This window comes from Hypanus sabinus, chromosome 1 (assembly GCF_030144855.1).
Source record: "Hypanus sabinus isolate sHypSab1 chromosome 1, sHypSab1.hap1, whole genome shotgun sequence".
Lineage (NCBI taxonomy): Eukaryota > Metazoa > Chordata > Chondrichthyes > Myliobatiformes > Dasyatidae > Hypanus > Hypanus sabinus.
Window position 1 is genome coordinate 21,955,866 of NC_082706.1, and position 14,042 is coordinate 21,969,907.

The 14,042-nt window shown below is 41.3% G+C and overlaps 1 protein-coding gene across 1 annotated transcript in view; it reads right to left on the reverse strand.

The window, feature by feature from the left end:
• Positions 1–14,042, reverse strand: part of LOC132391497 (anthrax toxin receptor 1-like) — a 245,149-nt gene that overhangs the window by 158,338 nt on the left and 72,769 nt on the right. Inside the window, exon 8 of the mRNA XM_059964801.1 lies at positions 2,959–3,039. Coding sequence (XP_059820784.1) covers positions 2,959–3,039 — 81 coding nt within the window. The remainder of the gene's footprint in view (positions 1–2,958; positions 3,040–14,042) is intronic.

A 14,042-nucleotide genomic window follows, 5' to 3' on the forward strand; every position in this document is an offset into this window, starting at 1 on the left:
GATTTAAAGCGACCGACACCACTGAGAACCACCACAACTTAGATCCAGAATTAAGTCAAAAGCCAAATGTGAGAGATGCTAGTGTTGGACTTAGTTTCATGGGCAAGTGGAAAGAATTGAGACAATGATTGCAATTCAGTTAGATTTAGCATATTTTGGAAAAGAACATAGTACATAGAACATAGGAACAGGCTCTTCAACCTGTAATGTCTGTAATATCGATGATGCCAAATGAAACAATTCCCATCTGCATGCACAAGATGGATAAAGTGTTAAAGTTTTAAACTGGGTAACAGATAACTTTATAAGACTGAGACATGATTTAACAAAATAGCTTCTTGAAACTAAATCGGCATGACAGAAGGCATTCAACAAACACCTTCTCAAAAATGGGCAGAGCCCAATCATGTATGCAAGCTTACAGTCATGGATTTCAAGGACCATATTGGAACAGGTCATGCAAAAAATGAAAGCTTATTACACTTACAGTGGGCTCAACAAGGCAAAAAGTTTGAAGGAGGTTAACAGATGCCTAAAGAATCTATCAAACACTTTGCCTTCTGAACTTCTTTCTTAATCTGATTAAGAAAGAAGTACAGAAGGCAAAGTGTTTGCATGAAAAATAGTGTCCAAAAATATCAATGAAAAGTCTTAGATATTCCATCATAAGCGAAGGACAAAAAGAAAGAGTAGGGCCTGTTAGCAAGCAAATAATACCATAAGCTTGTAGAAAAATAGTAAAGCTGTAAGTAAATGTATTGCCTTCATTGAAGAGAGAGAAGTCACAGGTGTTGGCATTAAAGAAGTAAAATGCTGAAAATGGAGAGGGATTACAGTAAGCGAGAATCTTTAAAAATGGCACGGTGCAAGATGTAGATAAAATGCTCTTTTAAGAAATGGGAGGAAATAGAGGAGCCTTGGATAACAGTTTTCCAATCTTCTAATTTTGGTGCTGGTTGATTAGAAGGTTGCTGTATTGGCCAGGATCAGTCAAACTGGATCACTTAGATCCATCAATAGCAAGACTACCATAGATCTGGACAGGCCAGGTCTCTCAGATAACCAGTGACCAGACTGACTCATATCTACATCAGCCTGGGTCACAGATATAAATCAGCCAGATGATACAAATCCACAGTGACCAGGATCACTCAGAATGTACACTGACCCGTAACACCACAGCAATTTGAATCAGTCATGGTTATTTGAATATTATCTGAAGAATTAAAATCAGAATCAGGTTTACTATCACCAGCGTATGTCATGAAAGTTGTTGTCTTTACAGCAGCAATACAATGCAATACATAATAATAGAAAAACCTTGAAATACGGTAAGTATATATATATATTATATATAAATAGTTAGATTAAATAAGCAGTATAAAAATAGAAATAAAAAAGTAGTGTTCATGGGTTCAATGTCCATTCAGAAATCAGATGGCAGAGGAGAAGAAGCTGTTCCTGAATCATTCATTGAGTGTGTGCCTTCAGGCTTCTGTACCTCCTTCCTGATGGTAGCAATGGGAATAAGGCACAGCCTGGGTGGTGGGGGTCCTTGCTAATAGATACCATCTTACAGAGGCTTTGCTCCTTGAGGATACCCAGTTGCTGGGGATGCTAGTTCCCATGATGGTGATAACTACGTTTACAACTTCCTGCAGCTTATTTTGATCCTGAGCAATAATCCACCCACCCCCCATATCAGACACTACGTGTATCATTTGCTTTGCTTCCCAGACTGAGTTGGATATTTATGAAATGTGTGTATATATTACATTCTTTGTGCATTCCTTTTTTATGCTTTAAATCCAAACCAGAACAAATATTAAGTCATCGTCAAGGGCTCTTATTATCCTGTTCCACATCTATGTGCAGCAACTCACTCAGTTATTGCCAATCTTGTCAATGTCTGCACTGAACAGAAACTTCAGTGTTCCTTGTAAATGCTGTGATAATCCTCTGCTAAACCAAATCACCCTACCTAATTTTTTTACAGATACAATTTCTCCATTACATGATTTCTGTGGCCTTTTGCCAAAGATTCTTGTAATCATTATCATGCTTTTTGGGTACATGTTTGCTTTGTGTGACAGGTTATCATGGCACAGGGCCAATACCTGCCCTTTTTTGTTGGTAGTGACATTCTGCTTGATTTCAGACCCAATTTCTTTTATTTCCCTGGTTTTGACTTCTGCTTTCATTCTAATACCTGAGTTTTCCAGAAAGCTGCTCTATACTTGTATACAAATCCAAATTGTGTGAGCACATTCTCAGCAACTGTACAAAATGCATCAATGGGCTCTCACCCCTTTGTGAAGAATAGCACATATTGATATATTTCATCCTTTTCAAAAATGCTCCGTTTATGATCGTTGCAATTTCCACACTGACAAATCGCAAAAAACCTGCAACTCTTAATTAATTTAACTATTTTATATCCATATTTACTGTAATTCACAGTTTTAAAAAATATTATGTATTGCATTGTACTGCTGCTGCAAAGACAACAAATTTTACAACTCTTCCCGATGATATTCAACCTAATTCAGATTCTGATTCTGGAAATCTAATGAATATTAGAATTAAAACTTGCCCTGGTAATCTGATAGTTGGGCATTCGCCTTGCCTAATATAGAAAATCTGACAGCACCAATTCATTAAGTCACTGTGATTTACCCTCTCTTCACCACTAGTAACTTCACTCCATTGCAGTTATGTTTGTTTTGTCAGTATGGAATCACATTTTAGTGCCCCTTCAGTGCCTCAGACTTAGTATAAGAACTTCAGTCCCTTGGTCCCAATCCCTCACAGTTTATTGTTTCCAGCATCTGGTGCTGACTGGCTCAGCTTGGGCCCAGCGCCCGGCTACTAAATTGGAAGCAGCTGCATGCAATTCACTGCCCACAAATGTAGGTCTGTCAATCAGCACAATTACTAGCCACGTCACATAGCACTTACCGAGTCAATGATTCCCTGGAGAGCAGTGAAGCCATCGTTTACAGGGAAGACATGGTCCCTACTGTCTGCAATCCGTGCCAGCTGCAGGGGAGGATGAGAAGCCGGATGGTGGGGTGGGGGGATGGGTGGGAAGAGGGGACGGGTGTGGAAATATGTGAAAGAAATAAAGCATTGGGTAAATTCTTTTACAGAAGTGAGAATTAACATTTAGAGGTTTTGAAAAAAACAAAGCATGTCTATCTATATACACTATTTTGAAAGAGAGCATTAAATTCAGTTGTATGTTAATATCCAAAATTCAAGATGTGACAACTTTGTTTAAATTTAATTAAACGGCAAAGGAAAGAAATGATCAAGAACCAAGTCTACACTACTGCTCAGTGTCGTAATTTGTTTTCAGATAATTTATTTTGCACTGGTTGAGGTAAGCGGTATTGGAAATGGAAACTGAAAAGAATACTGAATGCCAGAATCAAGGACTTCCCAACATCCCATGCAGTGCCCAGGTTCTTCCCAATGTTCTTCAGGAGTATGGTTGCTGATCCTGACAGTTTAGCATTTGACTGGCTTCACAAATGCAACATTTTGTTTTCATTTCATCTGCTCCCAAGAAGCAGAATTGCCCTGGTGCATTTTGAATCAGGAGCTGTTTTGGTGAGAACACCTTCCTGAAATCAACTTTGTTATCAGGTAGAACTCCCTATTGATGCCATAAAGACCCTAAGACCATAAGACATATTGTAAGAGCAGAATGGTGTACAAAGGCTGTTGTAAATCTAGTCAAGAAGAAACGAGGAGCTTATATAAGGTTCAAAAAGCTAGGTAATGATAGAGAGCTATAAGATTATAAGGCTAGCAGGAAGGAGTTCAAGAAAGAAATTAGGAGAGCCAGAAGGCCTTGGTGGACAGGATTAAGGAAAAGCCCAAGGCATCCTACAAGTATGTTAAAAGCAAGAGGGTAAGAAGTGAGAGAATAGGACCTATCAAGTGTGACAGTGGAAAAGAATGTATGGAACTGGTTGAGATAGCAAAGGTACTTGATGAGTACTTTGCTTCAGTATTCAACACAGAAAAGGATCTTGGCAATTATAGGGATGACTTAAAGAGGACGCAAAAGCTTAAGCATGTAGATAATAAGAAAGAGGATTGCTGGAGCTTTTGGAAAGCATCAAGTTGGATAAGTCACCGGGACCGGATGGGATGTACCCCAGGTTACTGTAGGAGGTGAGGGAGGAGATTGCTGAGCCTCTGGCGATGATCTTTGCATCATCAATGATGACGGGAGAGGTTCCGGAGGATTGGAGGTTGCGGATGTTGTTCCATTATTCAAGAAAGGGAGAGTAAAGATAGCCCAGGAAATTATAGGCCAGTGAGTCTTACTTCAGTGGTTAGTAAGTTGATGGAGAAGATCCTGAGAGGCAGGATTTATGAATATTTGGAGAGGCATAACATGATTAGGAATAGTCAGCATGGCTTTGTGAAAGACAGGTCATGTCTTACAAGCCTGATTGAATTTTTTGAGGATAGGACTAAACATATTGATGATGGTAGAGCAGTAGATGTAGTGTATATGGATTTCAGCAGGGCATTTGACAAGATACTCCATGCAAGGCTTATCGAGAAAGTAAGGAGGCATGGGATCCAAGTGGACATTGCTTGGTGGATCCAGAACTGACTTGCCCACAGAAGGCAAAGAGTGGTTTAAGATGGGTCATATTCTGCATGGAGGTCAGGTACCAGTGGAGTACCTCAGGGATCTGTTCTGAGACCCCTACTCTTTGTGGATTTTTATAAATGACCTGGATGAAGAAGTGGAGGGATGGGTTAGGAAATTTGCTGATGCCACAAAGGTTGGAGGTGTTGTGAATAGTGTGGAGGACTGTCACAGGTTACAGCGGGATATTGATAGGATGCAAAAATGGACTGAGAAGTGGCAAATGGAGTTCAACCCAGATAATTGTGAGGTGGTTCATTTTGGTAGGTCAAATATGATGACAGAATACAGTATTAATGGTAAGTCTCTTGGCAGCGTGGAGGATCAGAGGGATCTTGGGGTCCAAGTCCATAGGACACTCAAGGCTGCTGCACAGGTTGACTCTGTAGTTAAGACAGCATACGGTGCACTGGTCTTCATCAATCACGGGATTGAGTTTAGAAGTCGAGAGGTAATGTTGCAGCTATATAGGACCCTGGTCAGATCCCACTTGGAGTACTGTGCTCATTTCTGGTCGCTTCACTATAGGAAGGATGAGGAAACCATAAAAATGGTGCAGAGGAGATTTATAAGGATGTTGACTGGATTGGGGAGCGTGCCTTATGAGAACAGGTTGAGTGAACTTGGCCTTTTCTCCTTGGAGCAACAGAGGATGAGAGGTAACCTGATAGAGGTGTACAAGCTGATGGGCGGCATTGATCGTGTGATAGTCAGAGACTTTTTCCTAGGGCTGAAATGGCTAGCATGAGAGGGCACAGTTTTAAGGTGTTGGAAGTAGATATGGTGGAGATATCAGAAATAAGTTCTTTATGCAGAGAGTGGTGAATGCATGGAACAGGCTGCTGGCGACAGTGGTGGAGGCGGGTATGATAGGGTCTTTTAAGAGACTCTTGGACAGGTATACAGAGGTCAGAAAAATAGAAGTCTATGGGTAACCCTAGATAATTTCTCAGGGTAAGGACATGTTTGGCACAGCCTTGTGGGCTGAAGAGCCTGTATGGTGCTGTGGGTTATCTATTTAAGTCGGCCCTTTGGCCATTCGAGTCTGTTCCGCCATTCCATCATGGCTGATTTACTATCCTTCTCAACCCCATTCTCATGCCTTCTCCCAGTAACCTTTGATCTCTTACTAATTGGTCACCGAATTACAGGAAGGATATTAATAAGGTTGAAAGAGTGCAGAGAAGGTTTACAAGGATGTTGCCAGGACTTGAGAAGCTGAGTTACAGAGAAAGGTTGAATAGGTTAGGACTTTATTCCCTGGAGCATAGAAGAATGAGGTATATAGAGGTATATAAAATTATGATGGGGAGTTACAGAGAAAGGTTGAATAGGTTAGGACTTTATTCCCTGGAGCATAGAAGAATGAGGTATATAGAGGTATATAAAATTATGATGGGGATATACAGAGTGAATGCATGCAGGCTTTTTCCACTGACACTAGGGGAGGAAAAAAAAATGACAGGTCATGGGTTAAGGTGAAGGGGGGAAGTTTTGGGGGGGGGGCTTCTTCACACAGAGAGTGGTGGGAGTGTGGAATGAGATGCCAGATGAAGTGGTAAATGTGGGCTCACTTTTAACATTTAAGAATACTTGGACAGGTACATGGATAAGAGGTGTATGGAGGAATATGGGTCAGGTGCAGGTCTGTGGGATCAGGCAGAAAAATGGTTCGGCACAGCCAAGCCAAGAAAGGCCTATTTCTGTGCTGTAATGTTCTATGGTTCTAAAGAATCTATCAACCTCCACTTTAAATATATCCAGTGACGTTGCCTGCACAGCCATCTGCAGATTCTAACATCAATGGCATCAATTATAGGTCCACATTTTCTTGCAGATCACTCTGTTTCTTCTGTGGTGACCGCTGATACAACAAAGCCTTGATAGGAGAGGACAGCAACAAATAGGAGAATGAAGACTATTAAGGTTGATGCAGAACATTGGCTCAAAACATTGACCATCAAATATTGTCTGACCCACTGAGAGTCTCCAGCAGTTATTGTTTTTTTTTTGACAACATGTGCAGTCTCTTGTGTCTCCAGGACTCCGGCATTTCTGGCTCTGTGCCCTTCCCACACCCACTCTTCACTCATCGTTGTGGCTGTGTGCCCTTTATGTTGCAGACTGGCAATTCCTCTGACTTAAGGAAGGGGATGTTTGCTCAAGGTCTAGTTCTATCAGGAGATTTCATCCTCAGCACAAAATAATCAGGTATCTATGAAGATTGATGTAAATGTTAGCAGCCATGCAATTCCAAATGACAGACAGCATCTTTTGTGCATTATTTGGTTGTTTTGAAATTTACAAAGAGCTTTAAGAGGAGGATAAGAGACAGTAGCAATGCGTAAATATTAAGCAACACCTTCAAGTATGGCCAGTCTAAAAAGGTGACAACATCCTGAGAAAGTGATTTAAACTGCCTAGAAAAGAATATTCCCACTAAATAAAAGTTTTGCTATTTGAGGAAAATCAGGACGAATGAAAGGAATATCGTGAAAATATGAACATCTGGAAAAGCTGAAGTCAAATGGTCAGGGGGAATGTAGCTGGCTGTAGTCAGAGCAACCTCTGTCTCTGCACCTCCCTGCTGTGGCTCAGCCCAGTCTCCAGAGCCTCCTAGTTCATTGACAGTAATTGGCACAGCCTGTACCTAATGCGCAAGCAAGGAAGGGCAAGGTTCTGAAGTCAAGGAAAGCAGAAAGTGCTGGGAATACTCAAGAGGTCCAGAGAGCGAAAACAGGATTAATGCTTCAGGTTCAAGGCTCTTCCTCAGACTTGCTCAGTATTTCCAATATAAGTTTAATGAACTTAGTGGGGGTTTTTTTGCATTGGGTAACTGGAGCAAGTAGTGAATGTACTCTTTCTGTGCTAGCACATCTCAACAAAATTGATTTGACAAACAGTTCAACCTAACTTGAGAAACATTGAAGGTCAATACAATCACAGTCCTGGCAGGCGTCAACCTACCTTCTGGCAAGAGTTAGCAGGCAACAAGCAGTCATGAAAGTCCTGTCTGAACTTGTTCTTCTGCGGACACTGAAATTCTTCTTATGAACCCAGCCATCACTCAGTTGACACATACAAAATGTTGGAGAACCCAGCAGGCCAGGCAGCATCTACGGAAAAGATTATAGCTGACATTTTGGACTAAGACCCTTCATCAGGACTGGTGAGGAAAGATGAGGAGTCCAGTCCAGTTTCTCCAGTCCCTGATGAAGGATCTCAGCCTGAAACATCGACTATACTCTTTTCCATAGATGCTGCCTGGCCTGTTGAGCTCCCCCAGCATTTTGTGTGTGTTGTTTGGATTTCTATCATTTGCAGATTTTCTCATGTTTGTGATTGTGTTTCCCAGCTGAGACCAGTTAACACAAGTGTTACATCCCTGGATTTAAATTAACCTTTCTTTATTTCTGGGCATATACATTCAGTGTCCACTTTATTAGGTACATCTTGTACCTAATAAAATGGCCTCTTCTTTTATGTTTGAGGCTTTCTGCTGCTGTGTCGCCCATCCACTTCAAGCCTCAATGTGTTGTGCATTCAGAGATGCTCTTCTGCACACCACTGTTGTAACGTGCGGTTACTTGAGTTACTTTCACTTTGCTGTCAGCTTGAACCAGTCTGGCCATTCTCCTCGGACCTGTCTCATTAACAAGCTATTTTTGACCACAGAACTGCTGCTCAGTGGATATTCATTTTTGTTTTTCTCATCATTCCCTGTAAACTCTAGAGACTGTTGTGCATGAAAATCTCAGGAGATCAGTGGTTTGTGAGGTACTCAAACCACCCCATCTGGCTCCAGCAATCATTCCACGGTCAAAGTCACTTAGATTATATTTCTTCCTGATTCTGATGTTGGGGCTGAACAACAACTGAACCTCTTGACCATGTTTGCATGCTCTTATGTATTGAACTGCTGCCACATGATTGACTGATTAGCTATTTGCACAAGCAGGCAAGTGCACCTAATAAGGTAGCCACTGAGTATATGTAATTGTTCACAAAAGCACAATAAACATCAAATGAAAGCAGCTCACTGCGATGAAATTCTTTGAATTCTTGGACACAGGAAGTTGTGTGGCTTCTTTACAGGCTATCAGGCTCGGTATTATCAGCGGAATGTGCACAAATATTGCATTAATATAAATTTTCACATGTGCTTCACTATACATAGCCAGGAAATGGTGCACACCACAGGCAAATTATTAACTCTATTAACTGCCCCCTAAATGAGAAAACAAACTCACAAATATACTTTCTTCAAATACTCAATTTGTGCTCAATGGCTGACAATAAGGTGCATTCGTAGGATTATAAAATATTTGCTCAGATGTTCAACAGACAGCTGTGCTTCAATTTTGGCTAGACTTGAGGTACGTGAATTTATGGAATCGTTGGAATGTTGCTCCCAGCCTTCAGCAGCAAGACAATTCATATAACCAACAATGTTGTAAACTGATGTTATTATTTCATTGTAAATACCTGCTATGGTGCTACAGGAAATGCTTATGGGACACCAAAAGTTGTTTGAAGACCAGATTCAAAATCTGGATTTCCATCAACTTTAAGGTTACAGTTGTTAATTGACATTTTTAATTCAATGCTTTAGTACAGTTAACTAGGGAATTAGTTATAGTGTATGAATTTTGATTAAAAATATGAAATGATTTCTGCTGGTTTACTAACACTAGTTAGCTACTTGATTATGTATACCTGTACACCTGCTCATTGATGCAATTATCTAATCAGCCAATCATGTGGCAGCAACTCAATGCATAAAAGCATGCAGACATGGTCTAGTGGTTCAGTTATTGTTCAGAACAAACACCAGAATGGGAAAGAAATATGATCTAAGTGTGTGAAAGAAATACATCTAGCTGCCTCTCCTAGCACTCCACATTAAGGAGTTGGAGATGGAACTGGATGAATTCTGGATCATTCGGGAGACAGAGGGGGTGATAGGTAGGATGTATGGAGAGGTAGTTACACCCAAGGTGCAGGACACAGTAAACTGGGTGACTGTCAGGAAGGGGAAAGGGGTTAAACAGCCAGTGCAGACTCCCCCTGTGGCCATCACCCTCAACAACAGGTATACCACATTGGATGCCAGAGTCTGGGACATCTCAGATCAAGTCCACAGCATTCTTAAGTGGGAAGGTGAACAGACAGAAGTCATAGTCCATGTAGATACCAATGGCATAGGCATGAAAAGTGATGAGGTTCTGCAAAGTGAATTCACGAAGTTAGGTGCTAAGTTAAAGAGCAGTACATCCAGGGTTGTGATCTTAGGATTGCTACCCGTTCCACATGATAGTGAGGCCAGAAATTGTTAGATTATACAGTTTAGCCTGTGGCTAAGGGATTGTGTAGGGAGAGGACCATAAGATTATTGATCATTTCTCTTCCTGGGAAAGTGGAAACTGTATAGAAGATATGGTTTGCACCTGAACTGGAAGGGGATTAACATCTTAGCGAGAAGTTTGCTAGTGCTGCATGGAGGGGTTTAAATTAAAGTTGCTGGGCAGTTGGAAACCAGAGTGACAGAACAGACCATGGAGAGATTGTGGAGACAGCTGTTGTCAAGACCTCAGATAAAGTCAGAAATCAAAAGGTTGAAATTAATGTTCTGAACAGCATATATTTCAATGCAAGAAGAATCGCTGGAAAGGCAGATGAGCTCAGAGCATGGATCAACACCTGGAATTAGATATTGTAGCCATAGTGAGACTTGGTTGCAGGAAGGGGCAGGACTGGTCACTCAATATTCTGGGGTTCCGTTGTTTTAGGAGCAACAGAACAGGAGGGACTGTAGGGGTGGTGGCAGTGTTACTAGTCAGGGAAAATGTCACGGCAATGATTAGTCAGGACAGACTGGAGAACTAATCTAGTGGGGCTTTATGGGTGGAACTCTTGTCCTCACTGACCACTCCACCAGCCTCTGCAACTGGCACAAAACTCTTCGGAACTTCCACCATCTTGAACAGGAACCCACCACCAAGCACATCTTTCCCTCCCCCACTTCCTGCTTTCTGCAAGGATCGCTCTCTATGTGAATCCCTTATCCATTTGTTCCCCCCCCCCCCCGATCTCCCTCCTGGCACTTATCCTTGCAAGTGGAACAAGTGCTACACCTGCCCCTACACCTCCTCCCTCACTACCCCATTCAGGGCCCCAAACAGTCCTTCCAGGTGAGGCGACACTTCACCTGTGAGTCTGTTGAGGTCATCTACTGTGTCTGGTGCTTCAGGTCAGACCTCCTGTGTATCATTGAGACCCGACAGAGATTGGGAGACCGCGCCACCAAGCACCTACGCTCTGTCTGCCAAATGAAAGGGGATCTCCCAGTGGCTACCCGTTTTAATTCCACTTCTCATTCCCATCCCAATATGTCAATCCTTGGCTCCTCTAATGTCATCGTGATGAGGCCACATTCAGGCTGGAGGAACAATACATTATATTCTGTCTGGGTAGCCTCCAACGGCATGGACATCGATTTCTCGAATTTCCGGTAATGCCCTCCCTTCACCATTCCCTATCCACTTTTCCCTCTCTCACCTTATCTCCTTGCCTGCCCATCGCCTCCCTCTGGTGCTCCTCCCTCCTTTTTCTTCTTCCATGGCCTTCTGTCCTTTCCTATCAAACTCCCCCTTCTCCAGCCCTGTATCTCTTCCACCAATCAACTTCCCAGCTCTATACTTCATCCCTACCACTCCTGGTTTCACCTATCACCTTCTGTTTCTCTCTCCCCTCCCCCAACCTTTAAATCTACTCCTCATCTATTTTTCTCCAGTCCTGTCGAAGGGTCACGGCCCGAAACATCGACTGCAGTTTTTTCCATAGATGCTGACTGACCTGCTGAGTTCCTCCAGTATTTTATGTGTTGCTTGGATTTCCAGCAGCTCCATATTTTCTTTTGTATGTACCTAATTTGGAGCATCGAGTGCAGCTTTGGTCACCTAGTGGTATCCACACCTATACTTCGAAGTGAGAGATCTCGGGTTCGAATCCAGTTGTCTGCTTGCTCAAGCTCCACCCATGCTGGGTTGAGCACCAAGCTAGCAACTCAGCTTCAAATACAGACAAATGCTAAAGAAACGGCATAGTTGCCACCTGATGCGACTGAAAGCATGAGGAGGAATTTTTTTTTTAACCTACAGGAAAGATGTAAGTAAGATTGAAAGAACACAGAGAAAATTTACAAAGATGTTGCTGGGTCTCGAGGACCTGGGTTATAAGAGAAGATTAAGTAGGTTAGGCCTTTATTCCTTGGAACATAGAAGATTGAGAGGAGATTTGATGGATGTATACAAAATTATGAGGGGTATAGGTAGGATAAATGCAAGCAGGATTTTTCCACTGAGGTTGGGTGGGACTACAACTAAAGGTCATGGGTTAAGAGTGAAAGGTGAAAAGTTTAAGGGTAACATGGAGGGAAATTTCTTCATTCAGAGGGTTTTAAGAGTGTGGAACAGGCTGCCAATGCAAGTTGTGTGTAGAAGCCTGATTTCAACGTTTAAGAAAAGTTAGGTTTGGTACCTGGATGGTAGGGGTGTAGTCCTGGTGCAGGTCAGTGGGAGTAGGCAGTTCTACAACTTTATGACTTTTGACTTTGGTGAAAGGCAGCAATGGTTTGCAACCATCTACTAACTAGTCTACTAAATATACTTTTCTGGACTATAATCACTGTAATCCACCGCTTTTTATTTCCCTATTGAGGTTATGCTTTTGAGTTGTCTGTATGATCTGGTGTTTTTGCAATATCCTGAAGGATTCAGCGATCTGCACTCTCAAGAAGGCAGACAAGGCCACAGTGCTCATTGCTGGACATCAGATTGGGGCCAGATTGAAGTGGAGGGGCCAGAGACCAAGAGTGGAAAAGAATCTGATTTAAACACCGGAGCAGGTTAAAAAGATCAGGGAAAAATGGTGTTCAGTGCTCTACTCCATGAGACTTTACACGCTTCAGTGCTGAATTGACTCTGTAGCTGTGGACTCACTTTTGGGGTTTCTGCACTTCAAGTCCTGTATATTATTTGTTTGCTTTTTTTTTTAAATTGTTTGCAAAATTTTTTCTTTTTTGCACACAATTGATGTTTACCGGTCTTTTGTGTGGGATTTTTTCATGGATTCTATTGTGTTTCTTTGTTTTGTGGCTGCTTGCAAGAAGATGGAGGTTGTATATGTTGTATGTACTTTGATAATACATGCACTTTAAAGGTTTTGAATTTGACTGTGGTGTTTGATTGTGATTGTTGGTGCCAGATGAGGTGGCTTGAGTATGTAAGAAATTGCTGATCTTTTGGGATTTTCACACACAACATTCTCCAGAGTTTACAGAGAAGAACAAAATACATCCAGCGGGTGGTGGGGGCAGTTCTGTTAATGAGAGAGGTCAGAGGCCAATGGCCAGTGGTTCAAGCTGACAGGAAGGCAACAGTAACTCAAATAACCATGCATTACAACAGTGGTGTGTAGAAGAGCATCTGAGTGTATAACACATTGAACCTTGAACTGGATGTGCTACAGCAACAGAAGACCATGAACATACACTCAGTGGCCACTTTATTTGGTACAGGATGTTACTAACCAAGTGGCCACTGAGTATATAGATATTTTCCCTAATTCCATCTCTCAAATAATTTAGAATGTGCCATTTGGAGCAAATCAGCTCAAAAATACTTACTCATAATGTTGATTGATAATTAAGAGAATATTTTTACATCGAAATAGACAGTATTTTTAAATCAGTAATATGAGCCATGATGAAAAGTTGTGGTCATACCCAATGATTTCCAGTGTCTTTTTAATGTTATTTTTGAACTTTGCTTCAAACATGGAAATCAAAACCAGGATCTGCTTAATTTTTTTACTGATCTTTTCAGTCACCGATTGCCTGCATAAGTTTACTTCTATGCATCGGTACAAAATTTTGTCTTAATGTAATTTTTTTTAAAATTTTAATTGATTTTTTATGCATTTTCTACAACACTACAAAAAAAACCCAAGAACGAAATAGGAAATTAATACAGTGCAAGATAAACATACAATGGTAATATAATACAGAATACAATAACTGAAAAGGCACCCAAATTGAAGTCGCGTAAAGTTAGTATCCACCCCCACCCCTGCAAGAAAAAAAAACTCCAGACCAACCAGAGCAAAATGTAGGAAATATAAATCAGAACATTCAAACCCCCAAAACTGTAAATACAATTAAAAACAGAAGATAATAATGCCTACTACCAAAAAAAAGCTGAGAGCAAGGGACTGAAAAAGAAACTTAGTCAAAAGGAAAGTTATGAAAATACTCAATAAAAGGTCCCCAGACCTTATGAAACTTTACATCCAAATTAAGAATTAAGTGATG